Consider the following 13,652-nt stretch of genomic DNA (forward strand, 5'->3'; position numbering starts at 1 on the left):
CATGCTCTTGAAGCCTCAAGTGGGTGCAACGGGCACTGGTGCCTCCCGCCGCCACCGCCGGGCAGCCACGCAGGGGGGCTCGGAGCCCCGGGCAGCAGTGGTGGCAGTGGCAGCGGCAGCAGTAGCAGCAGCAGCAGCAGCCCTGGACAGCACGGCTGGCAGGTCCCTGCTCTGCCTGTGTGGGAAACTGCCTGGCACTGGTTATCCCTGGGAAAGTGCCTGCCCTGCTCTGAAGCACCAGGAGTTCTGGACTTTGGGTGAGGACGTGTTATTTGATTTCAGGTTTCTTCACTCACTCGTGTTCATTTTGGAAGAATCCCCGAGGATCTGCTTTGGTCCTGTTGAACGATGGATGTTAAAGTGGGGCCTTAAAATATATAACTATAGGTAACCTGTCTGAGGTATGCTCAGCTGAGCATATAGCATTTAAAGGCTGATTCCCATCAAAGCCCCTCGAAGAGGATTACCTGGAGTTTGGTTTGGACTTTTTTTACCAGCAGCCCCCATTGGCAAGCGAGCGGCAGAGTCCTCCTTTATGTGTACAGGTATAGTTCTGGAAAGCTGTGATACGGTACGGTCTCCACTGTACAAGCTGGTGGGAAGACTGTAAAATAATATCTGGCAGAGCAGCTGGATGAATAGTCAGTTTAATTTAAGATCCAACACTCACAAGTCAAACTACAAAGTGGTCCCACTTGGGATATTCGCACAGTTTTTGGTTTAATCGAGCAAAATTCTAGAGGTCAAATTTCATCCTCGGTAGAAGTATGTTCAAGAGACTTCCAGCATTACTGGTGGAAAAAAACCAGCCTAGAACCCGTCTCCTCCGGAGAATTGCACTATGGTTTGCTCAGGCTTTTTCTCCTTGACACGTCACCCATTTTATTAACTTTTGCTTTGCTTTAAAAAGAGGTATCTACCGTTTTGCTTCCCTGAAGAAGCTCATAATGTTATAATTCAAGTGTCAGGACAGATTAGGTTAAATGTACTGTGTGATTCCCAAAGGAAAACAAACTTCCAAACATACTCTATTTGCCTTGTTACATGTCATGGATTGCATTAGAGCTGAACATGTAATTCTGTCGCCTAATGTGTTAAAGTTGGCATGAATTTTATTCTCTGTGCAAGGTGAGAAATTACTTAGCTAACAAAACATTTCGTTTCCCCCTCTTTGCGTTCCTTCTTTATGAGATTCTGAATGTGACATTTTCACAAAAAAAACCCTGCACTTATTTGTGAAAAATGTATATTAAAACCAAAACACATCAAATGGAAAGAAATCACAGATGGTTTTATTCACAAGCAGTAGAATTAATGGCCTTCCCTACTCTTTATAAATATTGGAAGCAGATGAGTTCATTACTATTTCACTCTAATAAAGAAAACCTGCTTTATTTTGACAAGACATCTACTTATCTAGTGTTTCTACTGAATAATAAATCTATTTTCTTTGAAAAATAGAAGAAAGTTTATCAATAAACAAAAACCTGCCTGGAAAATTTGTCAATCAAAAAACCCCCAAACATCTTCATTTCTGATAGTGCAGAAATGGAATTCAAGGGATTTTGAAAATGTCACTAATTTTCAGAATAGAAAGTTTTGAAATGTTTACTTTGTGGTTGTCTTAAATTTTTACATCTTTCAACAAAGCAAGCAGAAAAGTGAAAACATCTGAAAAGGCTTTTGAAAAGAAAAGCGTCAGCACAAGCTGGATAAAGCTGTGGGCTCCTTTATCTTCGAGAAATCTGCACACATGGAGCTGAGTTTAGGACTTTTTTTTTTTTAACTATGCATTCAAACACTTCCCACTTCACAATCCAGGCTACACTGAGTTTGCCAGACCTTCAAAGTACTGTTGGCAGCCTTTCCTGCGCTGGGATAAAACATCTTACCCTAGGGAAGCAAAAGCTGAGTCATTTTTAACCCCAAATAACATTCACTGATGTGGTCATCTTGTTAGTCATGGAAATCCTGTGTAATTTCTATTTATGCTTCTTTCAACACTTATTAACCAAGAAGTGAGGTTTTATTTTAAACTGCAGAAGATGTTTATCCTCTCTAGGGCCATGACAATCAGTTACATGGCTTATCCATCATTTCAGAGAAAGGAAAAGATTTTGCGAAACTCCCCAGGCAAGTTAATTTTTAAAGCTGTAGGAGGGAGAGGAGAAAAGAAAACAAACACCACCACCAAAGCCACAGGCACACAAAGCCTAACACAACCGTCCAACGCCGCAGGGACCGCGGCTGGCTCCTTCCAGCCCTTGTGCCTGCTGCTTCCCTCTGACAAAAGGAGATCTCCTTGGGGCTGGGGCAGCCAGGAAACACCTCGCTGGAGACAAATGGCAGCTCCCGGTGCCAGGAGCACTATGCAGAGCAGAAGAAATTAGAAATTTTCCTTAGAAAACAAATTCTGTGAATGATGGACAACAGAAACCAGCTCTGGTGTCACCCTGCCTGCGCATCCACCCAGGGATGCTCCTGGGCAGGTGGGTCCCTCATCGCAGCCCTGCAGATACCTGGGACCTGGGGTGCAATGCCGAGGGGCTGCACTGCGTGAATGCCAATGCCTGGACAAGCCAGTGGCCTGGCAGGTCGGTGCTGTCAACAGCCCAGGCCTCTGCACCGCGGCATGTGCCCTGGCTGAGACCCAGCACAGGGCTCGTGGCGATGGCCCCTCTGCACGAGCTGAGCTCTCTGCTTGGCACCAAAAAACCCTTTGCAGAAAAATTTAAATTTAATTTGTCCAACAAGAGGCAAGAGCAGAAAGAACTGAAATATCAGAGAATATTGTTCTAGTTGAGGGGGAAAAGATGGTTCAATGTATGGGGATTTATGTTTTCGGAACAAAAGAAAATGAAAATATTGTTCAGGCACTGCCTTGGTCTCTGATGGCACCAAGGGATGCAGCAGGTGAGGCCCCGGGTTTTTACTCCGTCTGTTTTTATCATCTTGGCTAATTTGTGCTTTTGAAAACCATGTCCATGCTCTAGCTTTGGCCTGTGAGCAAAACACCGCCAGCTAAAGCGTCACATCATGTCTAGAGGCACAGAAAGGGATGCCTCCCTGAGGCAGGCAGGGAAGGAGAAGGATGCCTGCGCTTCTGCAGGCTCTGAGCACCGCTGTGGCTCCTAACAAAGGAGACCCCCCTCCAGCTCATCACCACTAGTAACAGCAACTCTTTAGGTTACAGCTGTTTCAGAAGAAACACTGCGGAGAGAACTGGTGAAGAAGGTTGTGATGTTTGGGTTTTTTTTAAACATTCAGTAATTACCCCAAAATTCTGAGCAGCTGAATTAGGAAGTGCAAAGATCAGAGGCTGAGTAAAAAATACTGGGATTTCGGTAAAGTCTGGAGTATTTCAACAGCAGAGCAATTCCAGAGGCCTCATGGGGAGGGGAGTGCCATTCACCAGCAGCAGGAGGAAAGGCAGCTTGTGCTGTATGAGAGTGGTCCTGGGCCCAACCACGAATAAAAGCAAGGGTTGGGGGATGAGTGTCCTCCCCGGCAGACATGCCTGCCTGGAAGCCCAGCTGTATTTCCAGGCAGGGATGTGCAGCCCCAGCCGGCTTCCTGTGCCACAGAACAGAGCCCACGTCCCGTGGCTAATTAGGCAGAAGGAGCTTTGCTGTTTGCAGGCATCACCTGCTCAGCAGTGGCTCCAAGGCAGCTTATGTGCCTGCCCACCGCACGCCCATGCGAGGAGACACGAGCTGGTGTGCAGGACGAGCTCACTCTGGTTTACGTCCCCCCTGCGCCGCCTCCTCCCCAGTCGGGATATTCAATCAGGTGCTGGTGATGGCTCTCACAGCAGCTCCAAGACGCAGTTTCTTAGTGTTTGGTGGAACAAGTGGTACTTGCTTTCAAAGGAAGGTTATAAAAACATGTGCCTGAAGAGAATGTCGGGAACTTGGGTATTAATCTTTAAGTCAAAGACCACTCAAAATAAGCGAGACAGAAATATTGGCTGGGGTGAGAGAAGATGCCAGAGGTTGCATTGCGCACCACCAGCTTGGTCAAGTTCAGAAGAATAACTTAGCATAAACAATAACAATTTTCGGTTCTAGTGATGTAGTATTAGCCTCTCCCTAGTCGAGAAGTCTGTTTTCCCCACAGGGGCTTGCTGCTGCCGGCCATGCAGGTACCTGCCTGTTCGCAGCGCCGCTGGCCTGGCAGCCACTGCAGCTGGGACCCCTGCGGCCGCCTGCCCAAGCCCAACGGGAAGGGCTCTGCCCCAAGCCGAGTGCTGCCCTCACTGCCACCGGCACAGTCCCTGCACCAGGTATTTGTTTTGCCAGGTTTCATCCTGTCCTGCCCAGTAACGAGATTCTCCCTGCTGCTTGGAGATGGCCAAAGGGACTTCATCTTCCACCACTGCACAGGCACCAGGCACCGTCTCCCACCACTCAACCTAAGATCCATCCTGGCAGCATCCCTGCGGTGCCCTTAGAGTGCTCAGTGCTCGGCTGGGCACAAGCAAAGCATGGCCACGCAGGGCAGGCTCAGTCATAAAAGCACCGCACATCCCCGGCAACTCGCACTTCCATCCTTAGCTGCCTCTCTTAAAACACAGCTGCATTTCAGAGTTGATTATAGAACTGTTTATTTCTGCAGAATCCCAGTTTATAATATTTGTAAAATAGTGTGTGCGCACACATGCGCACGGGGGTGTGTGTGTACACCGCCCCCACCCCCCCCCACCCCCCCCCGGGGTTCCCTGAGCTGGGCCAGGCCACTCTCACCTTGCAGAAACACTCCCACCTGGCTCACGTCCAGCCTCCATCCCTGATGCATCAGCTCCGAGTCAAAACGCTGCACCAGAGGGTGGCTGCTGGGGCGGCCTCTGGGCAATAAAGCCCTGCCCGCAAGCCCTGCCTGCTGCGGGTCCTTGTGCAGTGTAGCAGGCAGCAGCCAGGGCCCTGGGGGCCAGGGGGAAGCAGTGAGGTATGCAGCCCCATGCAAGCTGCATGCTGCTGTCACACTGCACACTGCTGTCACTCGCTGCATGCTGCACTCACACTGCATGCTGCCACAGTCTGCTGCTGCTCCGGCTGCAGTGCCACGAGCTCCAGGCAAGTGCCATCCATCACTGCCCCGAGCTGTGGCGGCACCCGCATCCCTGGCATGGGGAGGCAGGTCTGTACAGAAGGGCCAGGCGAAGGACCGGCCGCGGACATGTGTGCGTGTTAACAAACAACAAATTCAACGAAAGCCTGTGCTGACAAGTCAAGCCTGCAGTGGTGTTTCCAGGCTTTGAGGCTGACTCCATGACTTTGACTTGACCTCCTCCTAATTACACACAACGCAAAATTTGCAGCTGATAATTATGAATGACTAAAGTTGTTAATCCTTATAGAGGATAAACAAGGTGTTTCACTGATGTTGCTGTCATTTACTGTAGTGACACACTTATTGCCACATATACCTGGGACACAGGCTGTGTGGCAGTGTAGATGTCACGTGTGGTCCCATATGCTCCAGAAAACACGCTGAGCTATTTTGATTTCTGTTTTGACTTTGCAGCATACCTCTTGAGAGAGACACTTTGGACAGATTTTCTTAAGTCCTTTTATATGTAATTTCCAAGGACAAAACCCCAAAACCGAAAGTAAATGACAGGGGGATCATGCTGTCACCTCTGAAGCTGACCTTTCAGATCCATGAACAGACTGTAGCTGCTTCAGTCCGCCGAGACCAGCCAGCACTGCAGGCAGTCGCTGCCGTCAGCCAGCTCCTCCTCAGAGTTTGTGCAGCCCCTGGTCCAGCTCCAGTGATGCCTCTGCTCCCATTTCTTTACTACTCCTGTGCCTGAAACCAGCTCCCATCTTTTGTGGTGTCCTTCACCATCCTGGGCAGCTTGAGAACAGAGAAAAAGCCATCTCTGGTCTTGGCCCTCACATCCCACCAAAACTGCTCAAAAAGTCCCCATCAGCCCCAAGCAGAAGCAAAAGGCAATCTGCCCCACTGCCGCAGAGGAGAAAACATCTCGTTAATCTTTCACATTTAAGCTTGCAATCCCTGTTCTTTACTGAGACTCTCCAGTCCAAGGGCTGACATGCATGATGATTTGGTATTTTCTTCCAGAAGTGGACAGGAGGTGGGAAGGGAGGCACGCTCATCTCTGCAGGACACCGCTGGAAACATCCACTGGGTGACAAACCCGTCCCCTCACAGTGTGCAAGGCTGACCCTGCACCGTTCTCATTCCTCAACGAATGTCCGTCAGGGTACAAAGCCCAATGCCTGCCAAAGTCCAGCCCTGCTGTAAGAGGCATTACCTGTACCAAGCAAACCTGTAATCACATAAAGAAACAGAAGTGGTTCCAGGTGCCACAGCTACAACCTCTATGTTGGGGCTCTCTTCAGAATAAACACTGACTCACGCTTCGCTCCTCCTGATGTTTTTAACTACTTCCAAAATATCCAGGTTTGGGATCTGAAGAAGTCAATGCAATGACTTGCAAGTCCAAGGGACTCCCACAAGTCAGAGCTGTGGCGTTTTAAGCTTCTTAAACTCCAAATTTAAAACACAAAGCACAGAGAATAAACTGATTAAAACAAGTTTTATTTAACAAATTATATTAAGAATACAGACTAAGTTATCACACAACGAAACTTCCCTTTGTAAAATACAGGAGGGTCATCTAAAATAAATATAAAATGTAGTAACATTCGTAAGATTAATGCACAGTAAATTCACTTTCAATAACCCAACAAAATGCATTGCATCTTAGAAAAACACTTTGCAACTGTGTAAAAGGTTTCTCTCTTCTATTTGCAGGATGACATTTAAAACTGTTGCTGTTAGGAAACAAGTGCACAATAAACAACCAAAATATCCAAACTGTTTGGTTTCCCTGTATTGAATGAATTGAGCAGCACCTTACTGAGCTTTTTCATGAGTAGAGGAGCACCCCCCCTACTGCAATGCTGTCAGAATTTTATGTCTCAGGATAACTAATCTCAGCTGCCCTGCTGCCGAAATTCCCGTTCTGTTTGTCAAGGCTCAAAGGCTGAGGTAATTATTGGAACACAGCGAGACGCGCATGCCCTGCAGCAGGAGCAGGAATGGCTCTCCAGTGAGCTGCTCTGCTGGCACCTGCGTGATGTGCCTGCTGCCACCCCGGCCAGGCTGCTGGGGCTGCTTTGGGACAGCGGCCGGGTGGGCACATCTGGGAGGACAGACCCCGTGTTGCCTGAGGGCAGCAGGGAGGTGAAGGCCAACGTGCGACCAGCCAGCTCCAAAGGCACCGCATGCCAATTTCCCTCCCAGAAGCAGATTTTTAGGGCCCCACTGAAGAAGCGCCCAGACCTGTGGACGCACACCCTTGCCACTGGCATCCACCCGGCACATGCCAAGCCCGTGCCGGGACCTTCTCCAGGCTCTGCGGGTTCAGTCTGAAGAGCTCAGGAAACCGGGGAGCAGGGGACAGGTATGGGCGTAAAACAAAACAAGCCCAAAGGTACAGACTACCAACAACCTCGCACTATACAGGAGGCTCACGGGGGATCCTCTCCTACAAACACCACGGGCAAACTCAGTGACAGTCAAAGGAAAAAAGTTTGACGAAGTTTATTCCTATGCAACTACACCTACGAGATGCTCCCACAGGGAAGACACCTGCTACAACTGTCCACACTTGAATTTTAGCACAAAGTTCACACTCTACGGTACTTTCTGGACTAATTTCTTGCCTTTCCATTGTTAACACATTAGACAGCACAGCCTGGCCTGGATGGCCCACGAGTCATCTCGGCACACGACCTGCTCTTTGCCGTGAGAAATCCAGGAGGCAGCGTGTCACTACTAATTCACATCAGAAGGTGTATTTTACAGCAAGCAAACCCCTCACTGCTGCTTTTCTGTCTCTGTTGCAGACATAGGATAATTTGGCAAACTGATTTCTCCATCAGCCACAAGATTAAGCTACCTAGAGACTAGTTTTGTTCTAGGAATAGAGGCAAGGTAGCCAAGCACATCTGGGAAAGCTCTGCAAATCCACTTTTGTTGCTTTCCATTGACTCATCCCCTCCCCTTATGCTCCAGAAAGCTCCTCCACAGCCAGACACCGTCAGCATCAACATCTCCCTGAATATTTCACCTGGGCCAATGCTACCACAGTTGCCTTTCAGACAGGGAGGGAGTAAGATGTAGAGATGCTGGTACTGGCTATGGCACACACCAACAGGGGACTTGCTGCAAGGAGGATGCAAGGACCAGCCTTGCAATGAGCTGCTGCGAGTACAAAAGTTATGGAACAGCAAATAAAATCTGCCCGTGGAAATGCTGACCTGATGCCCAAGGTATTGGGAATTCAGAGGTGCAATATAAAAGCTTCCTATCATTGGCGGACTGAGAAGATGACACATATAGTCAACCAACCTGCACCGTGTGTCTCACTGTGCTTCCAAGCACTGGCTCTGAGCCTTTGGAAATGCTGTTTTCCAGCTGTCGCTTAGCAGGTCTCAAGAGCTCAGCTGCCTCTCAGCAGCTGTAGCTCTTTGCTCAAGACAGTTCTGTTGCATTTGTACCACAAGAACTGCATTTGTACTATTCATGCTTTCAGTACAGGCTATCCTTGCAGTGCCACAGCACAGAAACACACAGTGAAGATCAAGCTAATCTCTCAAGTTTTTTTGCAGATGCACCCTGAAGCAGCTTTGCTAGCCCAGCGTAAGAGGGAAGAGTGAGAACCAACTATACAAATACATCTTTGAAGATTTCTTAGATGCTTGTCCCAGCTGCACATCCCATCAGCATTTTGAGCTATCCAGTGTTTCTTGTAGGTCACTGAAGAGAAAGCTGAGCTCACCATCTCTAAGACGACTGACCAAATGTTAACTGTTGCTGTAAGTATTAAAGCACTAACTTTATCTACTGATTTTCTTGAAGCTAAATCTCATAGGAAGGGACCCAAAGCTACATGCCCATTTTTCTGAGGCATATGCAGGGAGTACCCCACTGAACACAGGGCTCAGCAGCTATCTGAACTCGCTCCTCACTGAGCCCTCCAGCTGCTGCACAGTCAGCCCTGCCCTCAGCATGGGATGATGTGGCTTGAGGAGGGGCTCCTGGCAGCCACCCCCCCCCCCCCATCTCCCTGTGGCAGGAACTGCCCTGGAGCTCTGCAGACTCTGCACCGACCGCCCTGCATCAGCCTGCAGCCCTCACTCCTCCACCACCAATCAGTAACAGGGAAGGTCAGTTCCCTGCAGCTCCTTCATCCCAAAAATATGAGGAATGCACTGCTGCAGATGGCTTCTACCTACCTGCAGCGTCCACTAAGCCACAGAAGCAATGAATGGATGCCACAGAAAACTACAGAAAAAAATACAAGCAGAAAAATAGAAAGACAAAAGATGGATGAGATGGGCATAGTACTACAGCATGGAGTGGATTTGAACTTCAAGTGAACCTGAGCCGAATGACCAGGCTGCCATGGTATGTTCATTTGTCGATGTCGGCATCATCAATCTAGCCTTTGTGAAGCTTGGCAGTGAGGTCTGGCTTTTCTTTCCTGCAGGATAAATAAGAACTAAAAATGGTGCTGCAACCTCCAAGTAAACGAGCATTTCCATGGGGCCACCCAAACCTCCAGAGCTGGTGCAAATGGCATAGCTTTAATTCTTTTGCCCAAATACGACACACCTGCAACCAAATTGGCCTCTGCTCTCCAATTGCACGGCCTTGCTTTACAGAGGCAGTTTCAGAAAATTATTTACCTGATTGGAAGAAGTTGAAGCGAAGACTTAGACTCAGTCTGTCCTGAATGTTATAGTATTTTGTGCTCATTATCCCAGCAATACGGTATGGTGCCTTAAAACCAGAAATGACTCTTTGGACAAGAAATATTTTACATATATACAAATAAAAAATACAAGCTGACAGTACAAAACCTACTGTTAGTCACTATTCTGTCCAACTAGAAAACACAAGATCAATCAAAAGCAGTGCAAAGCAGGTCAGGGCATACATACGACCCAGACTGAGAGCAACAATACTATTATTTGTTACTATGGCAATTGCATTTCAATAGGGTTAGGTAATCAGTATTTTACAATATAAAAATTTGTATGTTTTAACACTTACTTAAAAATTGCCATTTTGCTGCCATGATGTAGCTTTGTTCTACAGCAGAGACTTGAAAAAGCAGCATGGAGTCAGATGGGCACTTCTAAATAACTTATTACAGCAACAGACTTCTCCAAGACATGCATTTGACTCGGGAGCGAGCTAAGGTCAGCGATCACAAGGAGGCTGAGGTCAGGGTTTAATGCATCCCACTCTCATCCTGCACTACGTCAGAGTTCAGTGCTTCCCCATGAGTGCACAAAGGAACAGGCACATCTCTTTTTTTTTTTAGCAGCTAGTGGGGCAAATATTAGAAAACTGTCCAAAGTTACCAGCAAGTGACAGCATCCAAGTTGTCAGCAGGGCGCCAGCTCCGCAGGCAGCTTGGCCAGGGGTCAGCGGGGCACTGCCGCGGTCTGCCTGGGCCGCTGCCAGCATCCAGCCCAGAAAGAAATACAAGACGTTTGTCGCTCTAGTTCCTGATGGACAAATGGACACCCTGTGCAAAGCAGAGGTGCTTCACCTCAGGAACTGCAGTGCAGCCTGTGCTCTCTACACCCCTCCACCTTGCTGGTCTCTGGAAAGAGAGCCCAAGGCAGGTCTGAGCAAGTGTCCCCAGCTCCACCAGCCTACAGCAAAAACAAGTGATCACAGTCTCGGGTTGATTCCGGCTGCGGCGGAGCTGCTGTGTGCCCGGACCTCGGCAGAGGCAGACAGGGCATCCGCCATGGCTCGGTGCTGCCCGCTGGACAGAGCGCTGCAGGGGGCCTCCAGTCGGGCGGTGTCGAGAGCCCATCAGCTCCATGTCAGTTCAGGTGTGATGCCTGGAGGCTTGCAGATTAACCAGCCATATTTTTTACTCTTCCTTACTTTTAGGGCTCACTGCTGAGCATTTCTTCATGATCCATGAGCTCATGGCTTGCTGTTCACAGCAGTTTGTAACAGCTCTGGGTTTTGTGACTGTCCTGCGGCAGGGGTTATAAAGTGAGGACAAGTGAGGAGCTGCTGTCAGGCTCCCAGTCATGTACTCACGTGGAGAGGTATCTGCAGCAGCGAGAGAGGGTGGTGGCAGCTGCTGAAGGGTTGCGCAGTCCCAATGCGTGGAGTGGCATGTGCAGGAGGAGGTGGTGCAGCACAGGGTGGGCGGTGATGGCCGGACGAGAGAGGTCTGCTAGGATGGCCCCAGCACTGCGTCCCGTGTCCCGCTCAGTAGTATGCATGCACACGCCTGCTCCAGCGCCGGCGGCCCCTCTCAGGACTGCGGGGACTGGTGGGCATCTGGTGGGGCTGGGCGGCAGGCGGGCCGCCGCGCTCTGCTCTGTCCGGAAGCTGTAGTCGTACTGTGGGACAAAGCAAGACAGAGGGAACCGTGGGGCACTGCCCGATGGCAGCCTGGGCCAGGGTGTGCAGCCACACAGCCATGCTCCCCGGCCTGTGCCGGGACGATACACAAGCAGAAGAATGACATAAGTAATGTGCCTGGCAGCTCCCTGAGCTGTGACCTTGTCCCTCTGCCCTGGGCATGGCCACACCGCGTGAGCCTGCTGGAACTACCACATCTAACTGTCCTGGCTAGGATTCACTCCGCTCCTCTAAAGCCCAGCGTTAACACAAACACAGCCACAGTCATCCTGCACGTAAAGCAGCTAGTCAGAAAGATTCCCCTTTGCAGGCCTCATTTACACAAGCATACTACCATAATTACACTACCATCATTACACTACCATCATTACACTACCATCATTAACATTTTTAGTTTGGCAAGGTGGCCGACAACACCTATACTCGTGTCTCTGCAGCCCACAGATGTCACTGCAGCTGGCTGGACACTGCTACAGCCCAAGGGACATCCCTGCTGCTGAGGGACAACCCTGCTGCCGGCAGGATGGGGCGGTGCAGGCCTGGGCGCCACAGCGCACACGAGTGCACCGTAGCAGTGCCATCTCGTGGCACGCCACAGGCCGCATCCTGACAGCCCCAGGCCACCCTGGGTGCCACTGTGGCCCCTTGCCATGCCATGGCACCCGTTGGAGAGGCCAGGGCGGCGGTGGCTCTCCCATCGCTGGTGCTGCGGCTGAAGCAGGAGCAGCACACGGCGCCGGCTCACCCACCGTAACAGCCCTGGATATGAACCGTCCTTCATGTTCCCCATTGTCCTCTTTATGGCTCCTGGGATGTCACCAAGATGTCCCCCTGTTCCCCTGGGCCAGACTCATTTGTCACCACTCCTCAGCAGCCAGCCTGGGGTTCGGCACACGCAGCCAGCACGGCGGCCTCGGGAACTCAGTGACTTTGCTGGTGCCTGACCCCGGCCACGTGTGCGGGGCTAGGGCCACGGTGCTGGCCGGGCTGGCTATGCCAGGGCTGCTGCGGGCCTGTGCGTGGTGCCAGGCACCCTCGGAGCTGTGTGCGGGCTGCGTGCCCCTGCTGGAAAGGCAAGCTGGGCCTGCTCCCGCAGCCGGCTCTCCCAGCAGATGTGGCTCGGCCTTCCCTGCTCCAGCGCCAAAACCTTCTTACCGCCCCGCTTCGGCTCGCCAGCAGCCCTCAGCGCCCAGCTGCGGCAGGGCCTGCTCCTCCCGCGGGCATCAGCCGGGCCCTGCAGCGCAGGTCACCGCGGGCCCTGCAGCGGGGCCCTCCCCGGGCCGGCAGAGGGCGCGCGGGCTCCGCGGCGGCCCCGCTCCCCGGCCGGTGCGCGGCTGGGCGGCGGCGGGAACGGCCCCGGCCCCGGGGAAGGCGCCCGCCCGGCTGGGCCGCGCCGCGCCGCGCCGAGCCGAGCCGAACCGAGCCGAGCCGCACCGCGCCGCGCCGGGCCGGGCCGCACAGAGCCGAGCATTAGCGGCCGCTTGCACGGCGCAAGGGGACGCGCCACGGAGCCGTCCTTCTGCAGGCTGCGTTTTAATTGGCAAACGCGTCTTCATTAATTTCACCTCAATGTCATGATGTCACAGCTAGCAGTACCAGCCCCAAGCTAAATAAGCAATAAGCCTCATTTTTCAACACACAAACACATAAAGATGTCAGCTCAAACTGTTTACTAATTAACACTTAAAAAGACACAAATTAGATATGCGTGGCTAAGAGCAATTATAATCAAGACGAATTTCTCTAGTCATTTGGGAACTGAAAAAAATGCCTAATTGCTGGAACCAATGTTTTAAAAACTGAAATCATGCCAGTTAGCAAATATGTTCATTTAAAGAACATTTCATGTGACTGCACTCCGGAGAATTGACTACAAACACGAGAACAAGGAAAAATATTTCTGTATAAAATTAAAATTTTAAGCCCTTTTAGATGTACAACTTCTTCATCAAAACATATTCGCGAAGAGCAGCCCACGAAAACTCGTAGCAATGAGGTGGTTAAACGCACCGCCTTCCCTGTCAGTTTAGGAGGAATGATTAATCCGAGATGCTGCTTTACTAATTAGCCTCTCCCCAGACTTTCCGCCCAACCCGGCTGCAGCGGGGGGGGGAGCGGGGGGGGAGCGGGGGGGGGGGGGGGGGGGGCGGGGGGGGAGGGCTCCGCCAGGCCCAGGGCACCCGCCGGCCGCGCACGCCGCTGCCCGCCCGGTCGCGGTG

The 13,652-nt window shown here is 51.0% G+C and overlaps 1 protein-coding gene across 2 annotated transcripts in view; it reads right to left on the reverse strand.

The window, feature by feature from the left end:
- Nucleotides 1-6,543: 6,543 nt before the first annotated feature.
- The window catches only part of MVB12B (multivesicular body subunit 12B), a 68,911-nt gene continuing 61,802 nt past the window's right edge, over nt 6,544-13,652 (reverse strand). For both annotated transcript variants that reach the window (XM_055719881.1, XM_055719882.1), the window contains one exon: nt 6,544-11,411. In XM_055719881.1, the coding sequence (XP_055575856.1) occupies nt 11,100-11,411 (312 nt within the window). In that variant the 3' untranslated portion in view covers nt 6,544-11,099. The remainder of the gene's footprint in view (nt 11,412-13,652) is intronic.

The sequence above is a fragment of the Falco cherrug genome, chromosome 9 (assembly GCF_023634085.1).
Source record: "Falco cherrug isolate bFalChe1 chromosome 9, bFalChe1.pri, whole genome shotgun sequence".
Classification (NCBI taxonomy): Eukaryota; Metazoa; Chordata; class Aves; order Falconiformes; family Falconidae; genus Falco; species Falco cherrug.